The sequence below is a fragment of the Moesziomyces antarcticus genome, assembly GCF_000747765.1.
Source record: "Moesziomyces antarcticus DNA, scaffold: scaffold_v10011, strain JCM 10317, whole genome shotgun sequence".
In the NCBI taxonomy this organism is placed as follows: domain Eukaryota; kingdom Fungi; phylum Basidiomycota; class Ustilaginomycetes; order Ustilaginales; family Ustilaginaceae; genus Moesziomyces; species Moesziomyces antarcticus.
Genome location: NW_014638999.1, coordinates 297,012 through 311,229, shown reverse-complemented (window position 1 = coordinate 311,229; position 14,218 = coordinate 297,012). Strand labels below are relative to the sequence as shown.

General features: G+C 59.1%; 6 protein-coding genes across 6 annotated transcripts; all 6 read left to right on the top strand.

The window, feature by feature from the left end:
* Positions 1–103: 103 nt before the first annotated feature.
* Positions 104–1,174, top strand: PAN0_011d4278 (uncharacterized protein; the record flags this gene model as incomplete). The annotated part of the gene is made up of 1 exon (XM_014800248.1): positions 104–1,174. One exon carries the CDS (start codon positions 104–106, stop codon positions 1,172–1,174), a length of 1,071 nt encoding a protein of 356 aa, XP_014655734.1.
* A 566-nt stretch (positions 1,175–1,740) lies between these two features.
* Positions 1,741–2,610, top strand: PAN0_011d4277 (uncharacterized protein; the record flags this gene model as incomplete). The annotated part of the gene is made up of 1 exon (XM_014800247.1): positions 1,741–2,610. The coding sequence occupies one exon, from the start codon at positions 1,741–1,743 to the stop codon at positions 2,608–2,610; it is 870 nt and encodes a 289-aa protein (XP_014655733.1).
* Positions 2,611–3,233: 623 nt separating this feature from the next.
* On the top strand, positions 3,234–5,637 carry PAN0_011d4276 (uncharacterized protein; the record flags this gene model as incomplete). Its single annotated transcript, XM_014800246.1, has 5 exons — positions 3,234–4,103; positions 4,242–4,306; positions 4,389–4,562; positions 4,762–4,787; positions 4,874–5,637. The coding sequence occupies 5 exons, from the start codon at positions 3,234–3,236 to the stop codon at positions 5,635–5,637; spliced, it is 1,899 nt and encodes a 632-aa protein (XP_014655732.1).
* A 529-nt stretch (positions 5,638–6,166) lies between these two features.
* PAN0_011d4275 (uncharacterized protein) lies at positions 6,167–9,541 on the top strand (the record flags this gene model as incomplete). Its single annotated transcript, XM_014800245.1, has 7 exons — positions 6,167–6,174; positions 6,269–6,324; positions 6,525–6,864; positions 6,952–7,018; positions 7,217–8,106; positions 8,410–8,446; positions 8,633–9,541. The coding sequence occupies 7 exons, from the start codon at positions 6,167–6,169 to the stop codon at positions 9,539–9,541; spliced, it is 2,307 nt and encodes a 768-aa protein (XP_014655731.1).
* Positions 9,542–10,100: 559 nt separating this feature from the next.
* PAN0_011d4274 (uncharacterized protein) lies at positions 10,101–12,176 on the top strand (the record flags this gene model as incomplete). Its single annotated transcript, XM_014800244.1, has 1 exon — positions 10,101–12,176. The coding sequence occupies one exon, from the start codon at positions 10,101–10,103 to the stop codon at positions 12,174–12,176; it is 2,076 nt and encodes a 691-aa protein (XP_014655730.1).
* Positions 12,177–12,611: 435 nt separating this feature from the next.
* On the top strand, positions 12,612–14,195 carry PAN0_011d4273 (uncharacterized protein; the record flags this gene model as incomplete). Its single annotated transcript, XM_014800243.1, has 1 exon — positions 12,612–14,195. The coding sequence occupies one exon, from the start codon at positions 12,612–12,614 to the stop codon at positions 14,193–14,195; it is 1,584 nt and encodes a 527-aa protein (XP_014655729.1).
* Between the last annotated feature and the right edge of the window lie 23 nt (positions 14,196–14,218).

Sequence of the window (14,218 nt, the reverse complement as noted above, 5' to 3'; positions counted from 1 at the left end):
CTCGGATCAGGCCATCCCCTGGGATTCCACAGCATATAAGCAGAGCCATCCGGCACGCCGGACACGTCCGCCCTAACGACGACGCCGTCAAGGACACTCTGCCATGAGGCTGCCTTCTCTGCTCAAGCTCGGCTGCGCCTCGGTGCTTGCCACCCTTTGCATCTTCCCGCACCGCAGCATAGCTGTTGGCGGCGATGCCGGTCCTAGCTCTGCCCCTTTTTGGGTAGAAAGGCCAACGCCCAGGGTAGAGAATTACATCACGTTGCTCCATCCGCATCGCATCGCTCTGCTGCGCCACGATGCTCAGCTGCATCCCAACGTGGACTCGTATCAGTATCTGCCCTTCATGGACGGCTTTCCCCTCTTCACCACGCGCACCGATCCAGAGACGGCCGAGATGGCGCTCAGCTACTACGGCCGCGTAGGCATCCTCGACACCGCAAGGCACGACGGCCGCTTGATCAAGTACGGCAACGCACGTCTCGAGCAGGATCTCTTGCCCGACCTCGACCGCGCCCTGAACCTGCACAGCCTCGACTCCAAGGTGCACCGTCTGCGTCATCTTGTGCTCCGCGGTGGGATCGCCGTGCCGCCTCGGCCGGACATCTTGTCGCTGCCACACGTCAGAGGAGTTCCCGTCCTCACCGCCGAATTCTCCACGCTCGACCAGATGCTTCACGCTGCTGGAACGGGCAATGGCGACTTCTGGTACCTTCGAAGTTCAGCGCCCATCGTCAAGATCACGCCGCGCGAGGAAGGCCTGTACGAGCTGGCCACCGCGCGGGACGTGCGGGAGATCGAGCGCGTCAGCTCAGGCGTGCGCCATGCCAGGCTGCGGTACGGCGACTCGCTTTCCTCCCTCCTTTGGGGCGCGCCCATCGAGCTGAGGGACTTGCATCGCCAAGACCGCATCAGGCGCCCTTCGCTCGCTCACTATCCGCGACTCGTCGATAGCGAATCGCGCGACGAGATGATCCATGCGCTTCAGACGCGTGGACGATTCCGCCTCTACAGGTCCGGCCAACACGCGGGAGAGAGGTTCAAGGTGATGCTCATCAATCCTGATGCTCAGCAGGGCACGCGCATGCGCATAGAGGTCAGACCGCTCACTAACTGGGAACGAACCCAGGAAGACTGGTTGGTTCGGCTCGGCAAGACCCGTCTGCCTGTCTGATCGCATCTCTTTTGTCCAAATCGCCGCGTCGATGTCGTATCGTCCACGCCAGCCTTCATGGTGGGTATGAAGAACGCCATTCGAGCACGCCGCCTGCGGCGTGCGAGCCAAACAGAATGCAGACACATGCTTATCAGAAGTCAACACGCCACTGCGCTTGAAATGATGGTGTCCGTGTGGCGTGATGGCGTCCATGCGACTGGTGCGGCGCTGTCGGTAGTCGTGATTGCGATTGGCGGCAACGACGGATGAGACTGGATCTCCAACAGCGGGGCTGGCTTGCCTTCATCGCCGCTGCGGTGGCTTGGCGCGGCGTGGAAACAGCTGTGCCCATCCATGTGTGGCCAAGGCGCGAATGAACTTGAGTCAGACGCAGGCGGTGGCGACAATAGCATGCAGACCAAGACCCCCCTGCCGTTGGAATTGGGCGGCTGCGTGGCAAAGCGTTAGGAGGCTACTGCATGTGCGGTGCGCATATAAAGGGGAAGGACTTGGTTCGAGGATGTCACTTCTCTCAGAATGCTTTGTGACAGTTCTCGATCCCAAGTTCTGGCACCTCTAGAAGCATGATGTGGACGCGTGTCCCGCTATTCGTCCTCGCGGGCATACTGCTAGTACGCCAAGCCAGCGCTGTGCCCGCTGACACATCCAAGGGCAAGGATATAGTTGACGAAGGCGCAGGTCCCAGCAGCCCAACACCATCTGACACGGGGGCACTAGTCGCGCATCGACATTTGAACGAGCTGCAGCTGCTTGATCCTCCTCCTACTAACCCATTCGACCCAACGCCACTTTCATTCGACGACGTGGTTGATGGACGCTATCTTCCTACGCCGATCGCCTCGACGCACATCTCGCAGTTGACCGAAGCCGAAAACGATCCAACGACCTTGCTTCTAGCCGACGATACCCGACACTCGGTAGGTCCCATCGTCGACCTGACCAATCCTCGATCCTATCGGTCCTTCAATGCGCTCGTGCACCGCTATCGAATGGTGAACTTCTACCGCATTCTACCCGATGGCTCAATCGATGCTCGATCGCTATTCTTCTCCCCGCGCGCCAAAAAACTCCTCTCCATCACAAGAGGTGCCCCCCTCGTCGCCCTGCAAGAGCGCATCAGTAAAATCGAACACATCCGTCGCAACTATGGCGACAACGTCGCTTGGGCGAGGTTTCACCGCCCTTTCACTCCAGTCAGTAGAGCGGTCCGAGAGTCTGGCGTGCAAGTACAACCAACCTGGAAGGATATCCTCGCTACCGGGTTTTACCAGACCCCCATAAGAGGTCGGGCAGAAGAGATCAGGACCTACTTTGACACACACCGCATGGCAAAGCTCATCAGCATCGACGGAATGCACTTTCTAGGCATCAGGATCGATGCGGATGGCATTGCTTCCCACCTAGAAGCCCCCATGCATCAGTTTCATCCCTGATCCCTCCGGTACTGTCCAATTCAACTGTTGCACTCTCTCTTGCGAGTGTTTTCGTCGCTGTGCAGTGAACATCTCCCCGTTCTTGACAAGAATCAGCAAGGATAAGCTTTTTTTCATTGCTGCGCTCAACGCGAAGCAGCTCCGAGAGGACTCCGCATCGGTCATGCTCATTTCATACGTGCGATGAGAAGCCGATGCGATGTTGGCATCCATCATCCTCATTTCAGATGTGCACTGTGGAGTCGGTGTGATGTCGAGCTGTGCGAGTCTTGACTATATCACATGAGACCAGATTCCCAAGGCAAGGAAGTCGTGGCTTTGTCACATGAGACGGATTCTCAAGACAAGAGCTGATCTGAACAATCGAGCACCGCGTTGCCACGTGCAGATGAAGGTGTGAGTGGAGTGGGTCTGCTGAGAGTCTCTCACGCCAGCGTCCCCAACCAAGCCCAATCCCCACAATGAAAAGCGCGAGGCCGATCCGAGGCCGAACCTATCCCGTCAGACGCTGCACGAAGGGGAGCGACTGTGTCACAAAGGTACAAGTACCGCCAGAAGCTGCAGGGACGTCACGCCGAGGTTTCCCCAGCCGTGACGTCAACTCCAGTCCCAAAGTCTTCACCATGCACCCTTATCGGCTTCCGGCTCTTCTGTCCATCTTCCTCCTCCTCGCGTCGATCGCTCTGACCCACGCTCTGGCCTCGCTGCCCTTGAAGCTGGAAAGGCGTGTCAACCCAGACCACAACTCTGGCACGATTCCGGGGAATGTAGCAGAGACGCTGCCGGAGCATGCAGCCGGATCGACGTCGGGAAACGTAGCAGGGGTGTTACCGGAGCATGTGAGAGGAATCCTACCAGAGCACGTAGCAGGAACGCCCTCGGAGAACGTAGCTCGGACAATATCCTATCAAGCCATCGAAGCTGGCTTCTTCCGTCCTCATACGCGATGGACGCCGCTGGTCAGTAACCCCATGCGCGCTCTATGGTACTACAGAGCCTTATTCCACAAGCGAGTACCGATCTTCTTCACCGGGCATGATGGGTTCAGCAAGCGGGAGCTTGAGCAAGCCTATGCTGACTTTGGTGGCTTTCACGTCTTGGGTCGACCCGAACTGGGCGAACACACACTGACGGTTGTCAAAGGTCGCTACAATATCCCCTTGGTTCGTCATGCCACTCGAAGTGTTCATCAACACGCTCTCAACGCCTACTCTACTCGATCCGTATTCGGAGATACCGCGGCATCGGTTGCGTTCGGGTACGAACTGCCACCAACCCACTCGATGATGCGGTCCAGCGTGGCTTTGCCGTCGTGGGATGCGGTCTGGGAGGGAGTGCACGCTCCTGAGAACATGGCGGTTCGCGAGGCAAAGAGACAGCTCGAAAGAGATCACCATATCAGCTTCCAGTCGGCCGATGGCAACAATCAGCTCGGCGTGCGCCTGCTTAATAACGGCAAGAAAGAGATCCAGTGGCTGATCGACACCCGTCCCGTATTCCGCCAGATCTATTAGCAGATGCCGGATGCAATCTTTGTCCATCGCACGCCTCTTTCAACGACGCTGGCGCGTGAGACTCACGCTGCGCTTCTAGAGCTCGTTTTGTCCCCCCCACCTACATTGGTTTCGTAGCGAACCGCACGTTCAGACAGCTGTGATGTGCTCGGTGTCTTCTATTCGCCCGCTATCAATAACGTGTACGGCTGAGAAATCTCGCCCCGAGACTATGTGATCTTGTGCTGACTGCCGGGACTTTGTGTATGTGTGATAACACTTCAGTCTGGATCCCACGCCCACAAGCTGTCATGCTTGGAAGATGAGGTTGGTGGGTCCGCCTGTACATGATGAAGCCCATTCGACCAAGTCAATGGCGGCTCTCGAGCCTCTCGAGGCGGTGAAAGTACCGGTCAAGCGTCTCTCCAAGTCGACATTCCACTTGCGGCCATTACACTTGTGGCCCTTCGACTTGTGGCCGTTCGCTTGTCGACACTCGAGATGCAGGGATCAGAATTGATACAACATGACGGTCTCAGTGTATTCGAGGACCGAGATGCTGTGGCGATGCTCATGATATTATTTCGACGATACTGTAAGAGCTGCTTTGCCACTTTCTCCTCCCAGATCGAGGGCAGGAGTGGCCTTTATATTGCAGGCTTTTGTCGTATGAGGAGACACACGGTCCTCTCCATCACATCCTGTATCCTGCTGACAAACGAGCACCAGTCGAGCTGTCGTCATGCTTATCCGGTCCCTGCACGCCACAGTCATTGCCCTCACGGGCTTCTTCATATGCGTGCAGTCGCTGCCCGGCCCGAATGCACCGATGCTGAGCAAGCGCATGTATGCAACGGGCAACCGAGCCACCTCTTCCGGAGAGCTGGGCTTCAACGATGTGTACAACGGAGGCTTCCAGCCTGCGCCGGGAACACGAGGCATCACGCGGGACATTCCGCGCTTCTACAACGGCATGTACTTCTACCACCGCGCACCGGTCTTCACCTTCTATCGGGGTCAGAGAATCTCCAAGCTCGACCTCGACGTCGCCTTGGCCACATTCAACCGCTTCCACGTCTATGATCTCGTCGAGGGTCGGTACACCACCATCGAGCGCGATGGAAGCGATGCCACCCGAGCCATTCGGTCCGCCTGGCACGGAGACATCGAAGCCTATATGCGGCGAGCTTTCTCCACCAGTGGACGGTTCGGACGACACATATCCCTCGTCGTCCATGGTCATCCAATGAGAACAGGAAGGTACAAGAAGATCGCGGGTTTTAGGTGGCCAGAATCGCCTCCAACCTGGAATACGGTCTTTCGAACCGTGCCCTTTAGGCAAGATCCTCGACTGGCCCCCGACGAGGCAGAAGAGTTCCGCTTGAACCTGAGGAGGAAGCTCGATACGCAGAGATCTGCGCATTTCCGCAGTCTGGATAACTCCAGAGCCATCGGGATCAGGGCCCTTCATAACGGCAACATAGAGTACGAGGTGAGGGACATGATCGGAAGGGTGTCGAGGTTCCACCCTTAGAACCGCATCGCTCCTCCAACAAGTCTCACAGCAATGCCAAGCCAAGTACTTCTAACTACTTTGTATCCATCGTGCACAGAGGCACATGTGTCGTGAAGCCCCAAAACGAACCACCTTGTCTCACATTCATTCGATCTCTTTTTGAATAAGTAAGCGCTTGCTCCGCATTGCTCATCGTCATATCGACGACCGGCAAAGTCAGTGCCTAAAGCGAGCCAAGACTGACCATGAAATTGGCTTTTGAAGAAAGACAATGTTCTGGTGAGAGAGATCGAGAGGCATGTACGGCTATGATACCGCACGAAAGACTGCACTGTTATGAAAGCATTAATCGCGAGGCTCGGCTGGTGGCGTCGCAGCTGATAAGGCCTTTGTTGAGATCGGCGGGCTTCGAGCCCGGGCGGGGCGCCAAAGAGCACCAGGTGAAGTCGGTGATGCCTTGGCGAAAAAGTTGCATCATGGACTCGTAAGATGAAGATGGCACGACCGGAAAGGTGGGAGGTACGGATCGCGCCACTTGATCAGGTGCATGACTAGGTGAGAGGAGATAGAGCAATATCACGTGGGCAAGGCGCTGTGTGAGTTTATTGCCTATCCTTCTCTCGATGACACGAGCCTTGATGCGGGCCAGGCGAGGCTCACCGGGCAAACAAGGCTCCATGACGAGCCCAGAGGAGTTCATCGAAGGTGACAAAGACAAGTGGGGCTCGATGGGCAAGACGTCATAGTTCTACTAAGGCTCCAAATGATCGAAGCTCCGGCGATACGCTGCTCTTTACCTCCTCACCTCCTCGGTGGATGAAGCGTGTTGCGAGAGTGGTATCCTGTGCCATCCATCCGCTATCCTTGGCGTGAAACGCGCCTTCCTCTCTACACTGTCTCACCAGATGAAAAGTGGGAATGGCGCTCTTTGCAAGCGCTTGAAGAGGTCTACCGCCATGAGCGCTGTGAGCGGCGCGAGGATGATGGCAACCTTGATACAATGGAGAAGACCCACTTGATCTCGTGGTATCATGGCTACGGACCCACTCGGCGCAAACTCCAGCGCCATCCTCCTCAGACCCACGACTTATCGGGACTTAATTTCGGCGAGCCGGCAAGGTGGGCTGCGACGGGACCATCGGTAGCCAAGACGGGCCGAGCCGCCGAAGCGGATCGCATTGCGTGGCTGCCGAGCGCGGCAGCTGATATGGCAGAGGCTTTTGCTCCGTGTCTTCCCCACACTACGTTGAGCTAGAGACAAAGTAAGCTCCCAGCGAGAGCCTCCTTCCGTCACAATAGATCGACCTATCCCATCTGTGTCCGCCCCTTGAGTGTCGCAGTACCACAGTCCGGTTATACGCCCACCGACGTTCACTTCTGGGAAGCGGATGTCGAGCGGGTGTGGAGCGCATATAAGCCGCTCGAAATTTTGATGATGTAGCCTCTTGGCTGAGCTGGATCTTGTCGCACCACATCACACCACACCGCCCTCTCTCTTCCGACCATCACTCTCGGCTGGCCGAGACTGTAAACACTACCTTACCTCTTTACCCCCGTCCGTTTCCAATTTCCCCCAACCCTCAAAATGATGATGAAGATGTGGAAGAGCAAGACTCTGATCTTGCTGCAAATCATGGTCGTCTTGATCCTAGCGCAGTCGGCTCTCGCTGCGGTCGAGCAAGATTATCCGATCTTTCCTCTTCCCGAGGAGGTACCGCCCGAGAGTCAGGACGGCCGCATCATCTACACAGGACCCGTCAATGAGGATCTTTATCCTGTGGTGCAGCGTCCGGCTCCTATCTCACAGAATCTGCCTTCGTCCAAACCAGGCACGCGGCCTACCCTGGTAGCGGCCGACATGGCGCGTGGCCAAGACGGAGTCCTTGTCCCCGGCAGGCCGTACGCACTCAGGCTTTCGCCAGAGGTGAAACCGACGGGCTGGAGAGGCTTGCTCCCGAAGTGGAAGACCGGTGCGGTCACTTCGTCGACGGACCAGATGCAACAGCTTCTGCGGGAAAGGCGACCTCTTGACGCCGTCTTCAACCCGACGGCCGTTCCTGATACAGCTGCTCTCAGTCGTGCCTACTACAGCGTGAAGCTGCCAGGCAACGGAAGGGATGCCGAGGTGCTTCAGATGATGCAGAAGAAGGGCAAGCCGTTCTACGCCATGGGTGCACGAGGCAAGGTGTTTTACTTTGACACCAAGGATGGTAAGAGCTGGACATTCACGGACAAGGTCAGTGACGCCGATAGGCAAGGAGTCAGCGCCAACCTCGAGCAGGCCAACAAGCAGTATCAGGCGGCAGTGGCTGCTGAAGCGGAAGCACGAGCGAGAATCCAGAACAGGATGCTGGCGAGGCAGCAAGCTGCCCGAGCTGCACGTGCTGCTACCGTGGCTAGGGAAGGCGCAGCGTCTTCTTCAAAGTGGCTTCAGAAGATCAAGGGCTGGTTCGGCTCGGCTCCAGACGTTTTGAGGCCCGTCCACTTGTAGTTGCTGCAGCTTCCTCCCGGTTGTTCGGGTCCATGGTGCCGGCACCACATGCCATGCGGCGACAGAGGTCTTTCATCCCACATGGCGTCACATCATATCGCAGTCCGGCACTGTTCACAATCCAACTTCATTAAACAATAGTTGCAGGAACCCACCAGTTGATGAGCCTGTCGTGGTGATAGTGTAGCTTCATGCTTGCCAAGACTGTGGCGTTCGAGAGTGAAGACTGGAAAGACCGGAAGCACAGGCCAGTGCGTGGCTCCTCCTGTCTTATCCACGCCACTTTCTGCCACCGGCAGCTGGACATCAGGCAAGCGAGTATGGCGCACACAAAGAGTGAGTTACTCTCCATGCAGCGTGGCAAAACGCCCACTTGCCATCGTGTAGCGAGATGAGTGCGTGCGCGCGCCTGTCGGCAGAGCTGAGCTTTCTGTATAAGTTGGTCGCACCCACATGGTCCCGCTCTGCTAGCTCCACGGCTCTGACCTCCTACGCTCGAGCTCTGCTCTTCTTCCGGTGTAGCTGGCCTCGCCTGACAACCAGCTCGTCATCACACTCCTTTTCTTCCCTTCGCGGTCGTCCTCTCTTTCAAAACCAATTTGGATCATTGCAGCAGCCAGGAACGCCGCTGCCATGTTGAATTTCCGCACGATGCTTGGCAACATTCTGCGAGCCTCGTTCCTCGCTCATTTGTTGCTGCTGGTCTGCGATGTCGCGGGTGCGCCCGTTCAACGAGGATCGTCTCTGCCTCCCATCCTCGAGAACTCGCCGTTTGGAGCGCAGCCCATTGGAACAGATCCAGCACTGATCCCGGGCCTACAGGCGACCCGAGCCAGAGCCGCTCTCCGCCGACTGCAGGGTCAAAGCGCCTTCGCCGGAACGAACACCTTCCTTCCAAAAATGCGCGAGGTGACTTCAGCTCCCGCTGGCAAGGGCGGTTCCAAGTCATGGTGGCCTTGGTCCGGATCCGGCGCAGCCTCGACCGACGCCGAGATCAATGAGCTCCTGCACGCTTCACCGATCTCTCAAGCGGGCAAAGGTATTTCGACCAACCCGGCTACGGTGGGCCGATCCTACCAGGCGGTGAAGCTGCCCGGTGAGGGTATGGATGCTCTGGTGGTTAGCAGGATGATGCAGCAGCGAAAGCCATTCTTTGTCGAGGGCGCCAAAGGCAGAGTCTGGCTGCTGACGCTCACGGGCGATTTTAGCGCGTACCGTGCGGCCCGACAGCAGGAGAGCATTGCTGTGCTCGTCAGAGACGCCATCAAGAGCTGGCCGATTCCGACGGTGTCCGTGCGCAACACCGGGCTGCAGCAGCAGGTGACAAGGGCCGGACGATCGGCAGAGGCCAATGCACCGCTGTGGGAACAGCTCAGCGATGCTTGGTTCGGAAAGGTCCGCCAGGGCGTCAAGTACATTCGCCCCGCCTAGGTCAAGCCCACCCTCCTATCGTGCTGGCATGGTGGGAGTCCGTCGTGCTCCCCCACATTCTTTCCACATTCTTTCAGCTCCCACCGGCACCAAAATCTTACCTTCAGTTCGCTTGCTCCTTTTGTTCGGATTGAGAGCCCACAGATACGGTAAGGTGAGAATGGTGTGGGCGTTCGGGGGAGCAGGTTCAAAACTGATGCGCCTCATGAAGTGGTGTCGAGTGTCCGGAGGGTTGCGCCGGAGGCTGTCGAACTTTCGGCGTCCGCCACACTGCGACTGCTCGTGGGGAGAAGCGTGGTCAAGATGCCATCGAACAATAGCTGCGCTCGATCGAGCGCAGGGGTACAGCTTGGCCACACATGTCCGGCGGCACTTTGTGTACCTGCTCATGGTCGAGCTGTTCCTGCCTCAAATATGCAGCAGCTCTTGCCGGGGTTCGTCCACTCCTCCTCGCACTTCTTCAGCAGGTTCTCTCAAGTCACATCACTGTCTCTATCCATATCACTCTCTCGAACAATCACTCTCTTTCTTCTACGAGTTCAGCAGGCTTCTGGACGCGATGCGTGGAAAACTCTTCTTCGCGCTGCTTTTGCTGTTCGCCACGCTAGCCGTGGTGACCAGTCTGCCGCTTGTACAGGACGTCGACACGCTTCAGCATGTTGCTGAGCGCGACAGTCTCGGGCTTGACGAGCTGATGCTCGCAGGCGAGCAAGCTTCATCGCCGGATCTGCTCTTCAAGCGCGATGGCGATGCCGGGGTGGCAGCCGCGCCGCCGTCGACGAACCGCGAGCTGTCGCGGTTGCTGCGACCGGAAGCGCTGGGCGGGCCTACGCGCGACCGACTGGTCGTCAACACGATGGACGTTCTACATGGCCGACTCCTCGCCGTCAAGCTGCCTGGACGCGGGCTGGACGCGGGCGTGATCAACCGCATGATGCAGCAGGACAAGGACTTTGTGGTCGAGGGTGCAGGCGGCAAGTGGTGGCGCTTTGTCAACCAGGGCGGGCGACATTTCAAGCCCATTTCCCTACCGGTGTCTGATACGCTGCAGGGGTCGTTGCGCACTGGACCTGCACTGGCGACTCCGAGCCACGCGCTTGCCGACAGTGGACGAAGCACCATCGGTTCGCGATTGTGGGCGCGCGTGAGGGCGCTGTTCAACAAGCTGCCCGAGAGCGTCACGGCTGTACCCGTCAGGCGACTCGGCAAGCGCGGCTCGGAACTCAGCGATCCACCGTCGACGGACCGCGAGATGGCACGCTTGCTTCGACCGTCTGCGTTGGGAGCGCCTGTGCACGATCGACTGCTGCTCAGCACCAAACCGGTTCTTGGGGGCGATTACCTCGCGGTGCAGTTGCCGGGCAAAGGCTACGATGCCCAGACGATCAATGCGATGATGCAGCAGGATCGTCCCTTCTTCGTCGAGGGCAAGGACGGCAAGCTGTGGCAGTTTGTCAATGCTGGTGACCGCACCTTTTCGCCCCGGGCAGTGTCGCAACCCGGCGTGCATTTCTTCAAAGACTCGCCGGTGCGCAGTGGCAGTACACATGCGGTGCCGACGTACGTGCACAAGTTCGACAGGGGCGTCAAGGGCACCCTCTCTCGCGCGTGGAGTCGCATCCGCTCCCCATTCATCAAGACCAAGCTGCCCGAGGCAGTCCAAGCCGTGCCTCTGTCCAAGCTCGTCAAGCGTGCGGGTGGTGATTCGACAAGGATTCTTGCGCCACCTTCGACGGATCGCGAGCTGGCACGTTTGCTGCGGGCTGAAGCACTCGCATCGCCGACGTACGGTCAGGTAGCGGTAAGGCCAGTCGAGCTGCTCCAGGGTCATTTTTTGGCGGTCAAGTTGCCCGGTAACGGGTGGGATGCGCAGATCCTCAACCACATGATGAAGCAGGACAAGCACTTTTTCGTCGAGGGCAAAAACGGTCGCATCTGGCAGTTTGTCAACACGGGCAACCGCATCTTCCGTCCAGAGGCCATGTCGCACTCGAAGATCCAGTTCGTGCGCGATGCGCTTGTCGAGCCCACCGTGCGTGTGCCGAACTTTGCGTATGCGCCCGAATCCACAGCCAACTCGGGTCTGTTGAGTCGATTCAGCGGATTGTTGGGCAAGTTGCCCGAGGGCGTTGAGGCGGTACACGTGCCTCTGCGCAAGCGCGCCACACCAGAAATCCAGCCCAAAGTGCAGTCGGTCATCCCACCACCCTCCTCGAACTACGAGATGGCGCAGCTGCTTCGACCATCCGCCCTCGGCATCGCACAGGCCAAGGTGAGCGTCAAGCCGATCAAGTTGCGCCAGCTGGGACTTTTGGCGGTCAAGCTGCCTGGGGGCGGGTACGACAGTGCGGTGCTCAACAAGATGATGCAGCAAGACAAGGATTTTCTGGTCGAGGGCAAGGACGGTAAAGTCTGGAGGTTCGTCCGTGATGCGGAGGGGGTGTTTACGCCGCGGTACGTGTCGAGCTTGCGTGGGCTGTTCAACGGTCCAGGCATGCAGAAGGCGACAGTGACGACGCCAAAGACCGTCCAGTATCTGCCAGAGGTAACCCCCATCCAGCGCGTATGGGGCCGTGTCAAGGCCATGTTCGGCAGACTGCCCAAGAGCGTCCAGGCCGTTCATCTGCCAGCTTAAGGCTGCCTTCATTTGCGCTTTGCTGGCTTCGAAATGTGACCCACGCTCGTTGCATTCTTTGGGCGCAGGCACACGGCTGGATGAAAAAGTTTGAGCTTGCGAAGCGAATCCCACGCCTGCGGTGCGTAGAGGCAGGTGGCGTTACGCCGGCAAGGTGGGTGTGAGTTCGCGCCGTGCGATGAAGCTGCGGGCCTGGATCATGACAATAGATGCGATGGTGCCGGCGGGAACCTCCGAAGCGTTGCCACGCCCGAAAAGGGGCATCTCCGAAGCCGCCACGATGATGCCATCCGTGCGGATGAAAGAGTGGGCTTTTCGCTTCTTCGTGCGTCTCCCGGGCGTTCGATGAAGGTATAAAGACATCCAACCCTACCGCAAACCTTCCGCCCTTCCTTCATCTTCCTCATCGCCCTTTCTACGCTCTTTTTTTTCGCAATGCTGCCCAAACCTTGCATTGGGTTGGGACGTCGCTGGTCGGCGTTCCTGCTGGTCGTGCTGCTCTTCTGCGTAGTAACGGCGGTTCCCATCGCACACACGAAGCGCGCCGACACTACCGGCGCACCGGACGCAGCCTCGGCTCCAGCGACTCTGCAGCGAAGTTCAAGCGCACCGCGGATCGAGACCGCTCCGAATGGTGCAGACGCTCTGCAGCGCAGTACGAGTGCGCCGCGGCTGTTGACTGGCTCGGATGGCGAGCCGCTCGCACCGCCACCGACGACTCCGGCTCGCACCGAGTCTGACGTCGGCCACAGTTTCAAGACCGCCTTGGACAGCGAGGAGTGGACGCCACCGAGCACGCCCCGAACGCCCGCGAGATATCCGCCGGGCTTGGAGGGCGAGGGCTGGACGCGGTTGCACTCCGCACCGTCATCGCCCGCATCGCAGAGCGAGCAGTCGGCAGGTCGAGGCGAGTATCCCGCCACCTCACCCTCTGGATCGCCGGCCTCGAGCGCGGGCGAGGCTGCCGAGATCCACGCGGAGCAGCCATCTGTACCGGGGCCTCGCTTTCCCGGTATGAGGGACGGCGATGCGCCACGATTGATGCAGGCGCAGCGTCTGCCCAACGGCGCTCTGGACCTCCACCTCGGCGGCGCCGCCAACGCTCACATCATGCGCGAGCTCAAGCAGACCGGCACCGTGGTCGTCTCGATGGAAGACCCCGCTTCGGTCGGAGGCATGCGGCTGTACGAGTACACCCTTGGCCGCTATGGGCTGGAACGCAAGCGCGTGCCTGTCACCACGCAGTTCCTCGAGGAAGTGCGACACCTCGAAACGGGTGCGCCCCTCGCTGCCGGTGGACGCGTGACCCTGCCGCGGCCGATTGTTCCCGCCGAACCTGCGGCGACAGGATGGCGCGCCAAGCTCGCTTCGGCACGCTCGGCTCTCCGCAAGGCTCAAGACGCCATCGCCGTCGGGTTGGATCCTCGTCTCGAGCACGTCTACACCACGCGTGGCGCGCCCGCCATCTACGGACGCACCGACCCCATCCTGGGTAAGACGATCCCAGTGGAGGCGCGTCGACTCGCACAGGAGTTCGGCGAGGTGCGCGTGTTTTACGACCCCTACCGGCCGTGGGACCAGACGAAGCTGGTTTATCGCGGTGGCACGGTGGCGAAGGGGGAGTTGGCGCCCGAGTCGGCGTTTAAGGCGGTGGTCGTGCCGCGCGAACAGGCGCTTCCGCTCCCCAAGGCGTGGCAGGGTCACGAGGATATGGCACAAGACGCGCTTACGCGCATCAAGGCGATGGAGGCAGGCCAGTATGCCAAAGATGTTCCGCCGCGCTGGCCGAGTAAGCTCCGCCAAACCCTGCGCGACCGTTGGGCGGCACTCCGAACCCCAGCTCCAGCCAACCCTGCTGTTGCGGGAGAGGCGGCTAGACCTGGCTTCAAGGCTGCAGCCAGGAGCGTGTGGGACAAGATCACTGCGGGCGCAACCGAGCTGAAGAACAAGGTGGCTGCGTGGAGACCGTCGATGCCGTCGACCGAGTTGCTCTCCGCCATGCGTCCCGCGCATCTGTAGCCTCGTGTTTGAAATGCATTCGT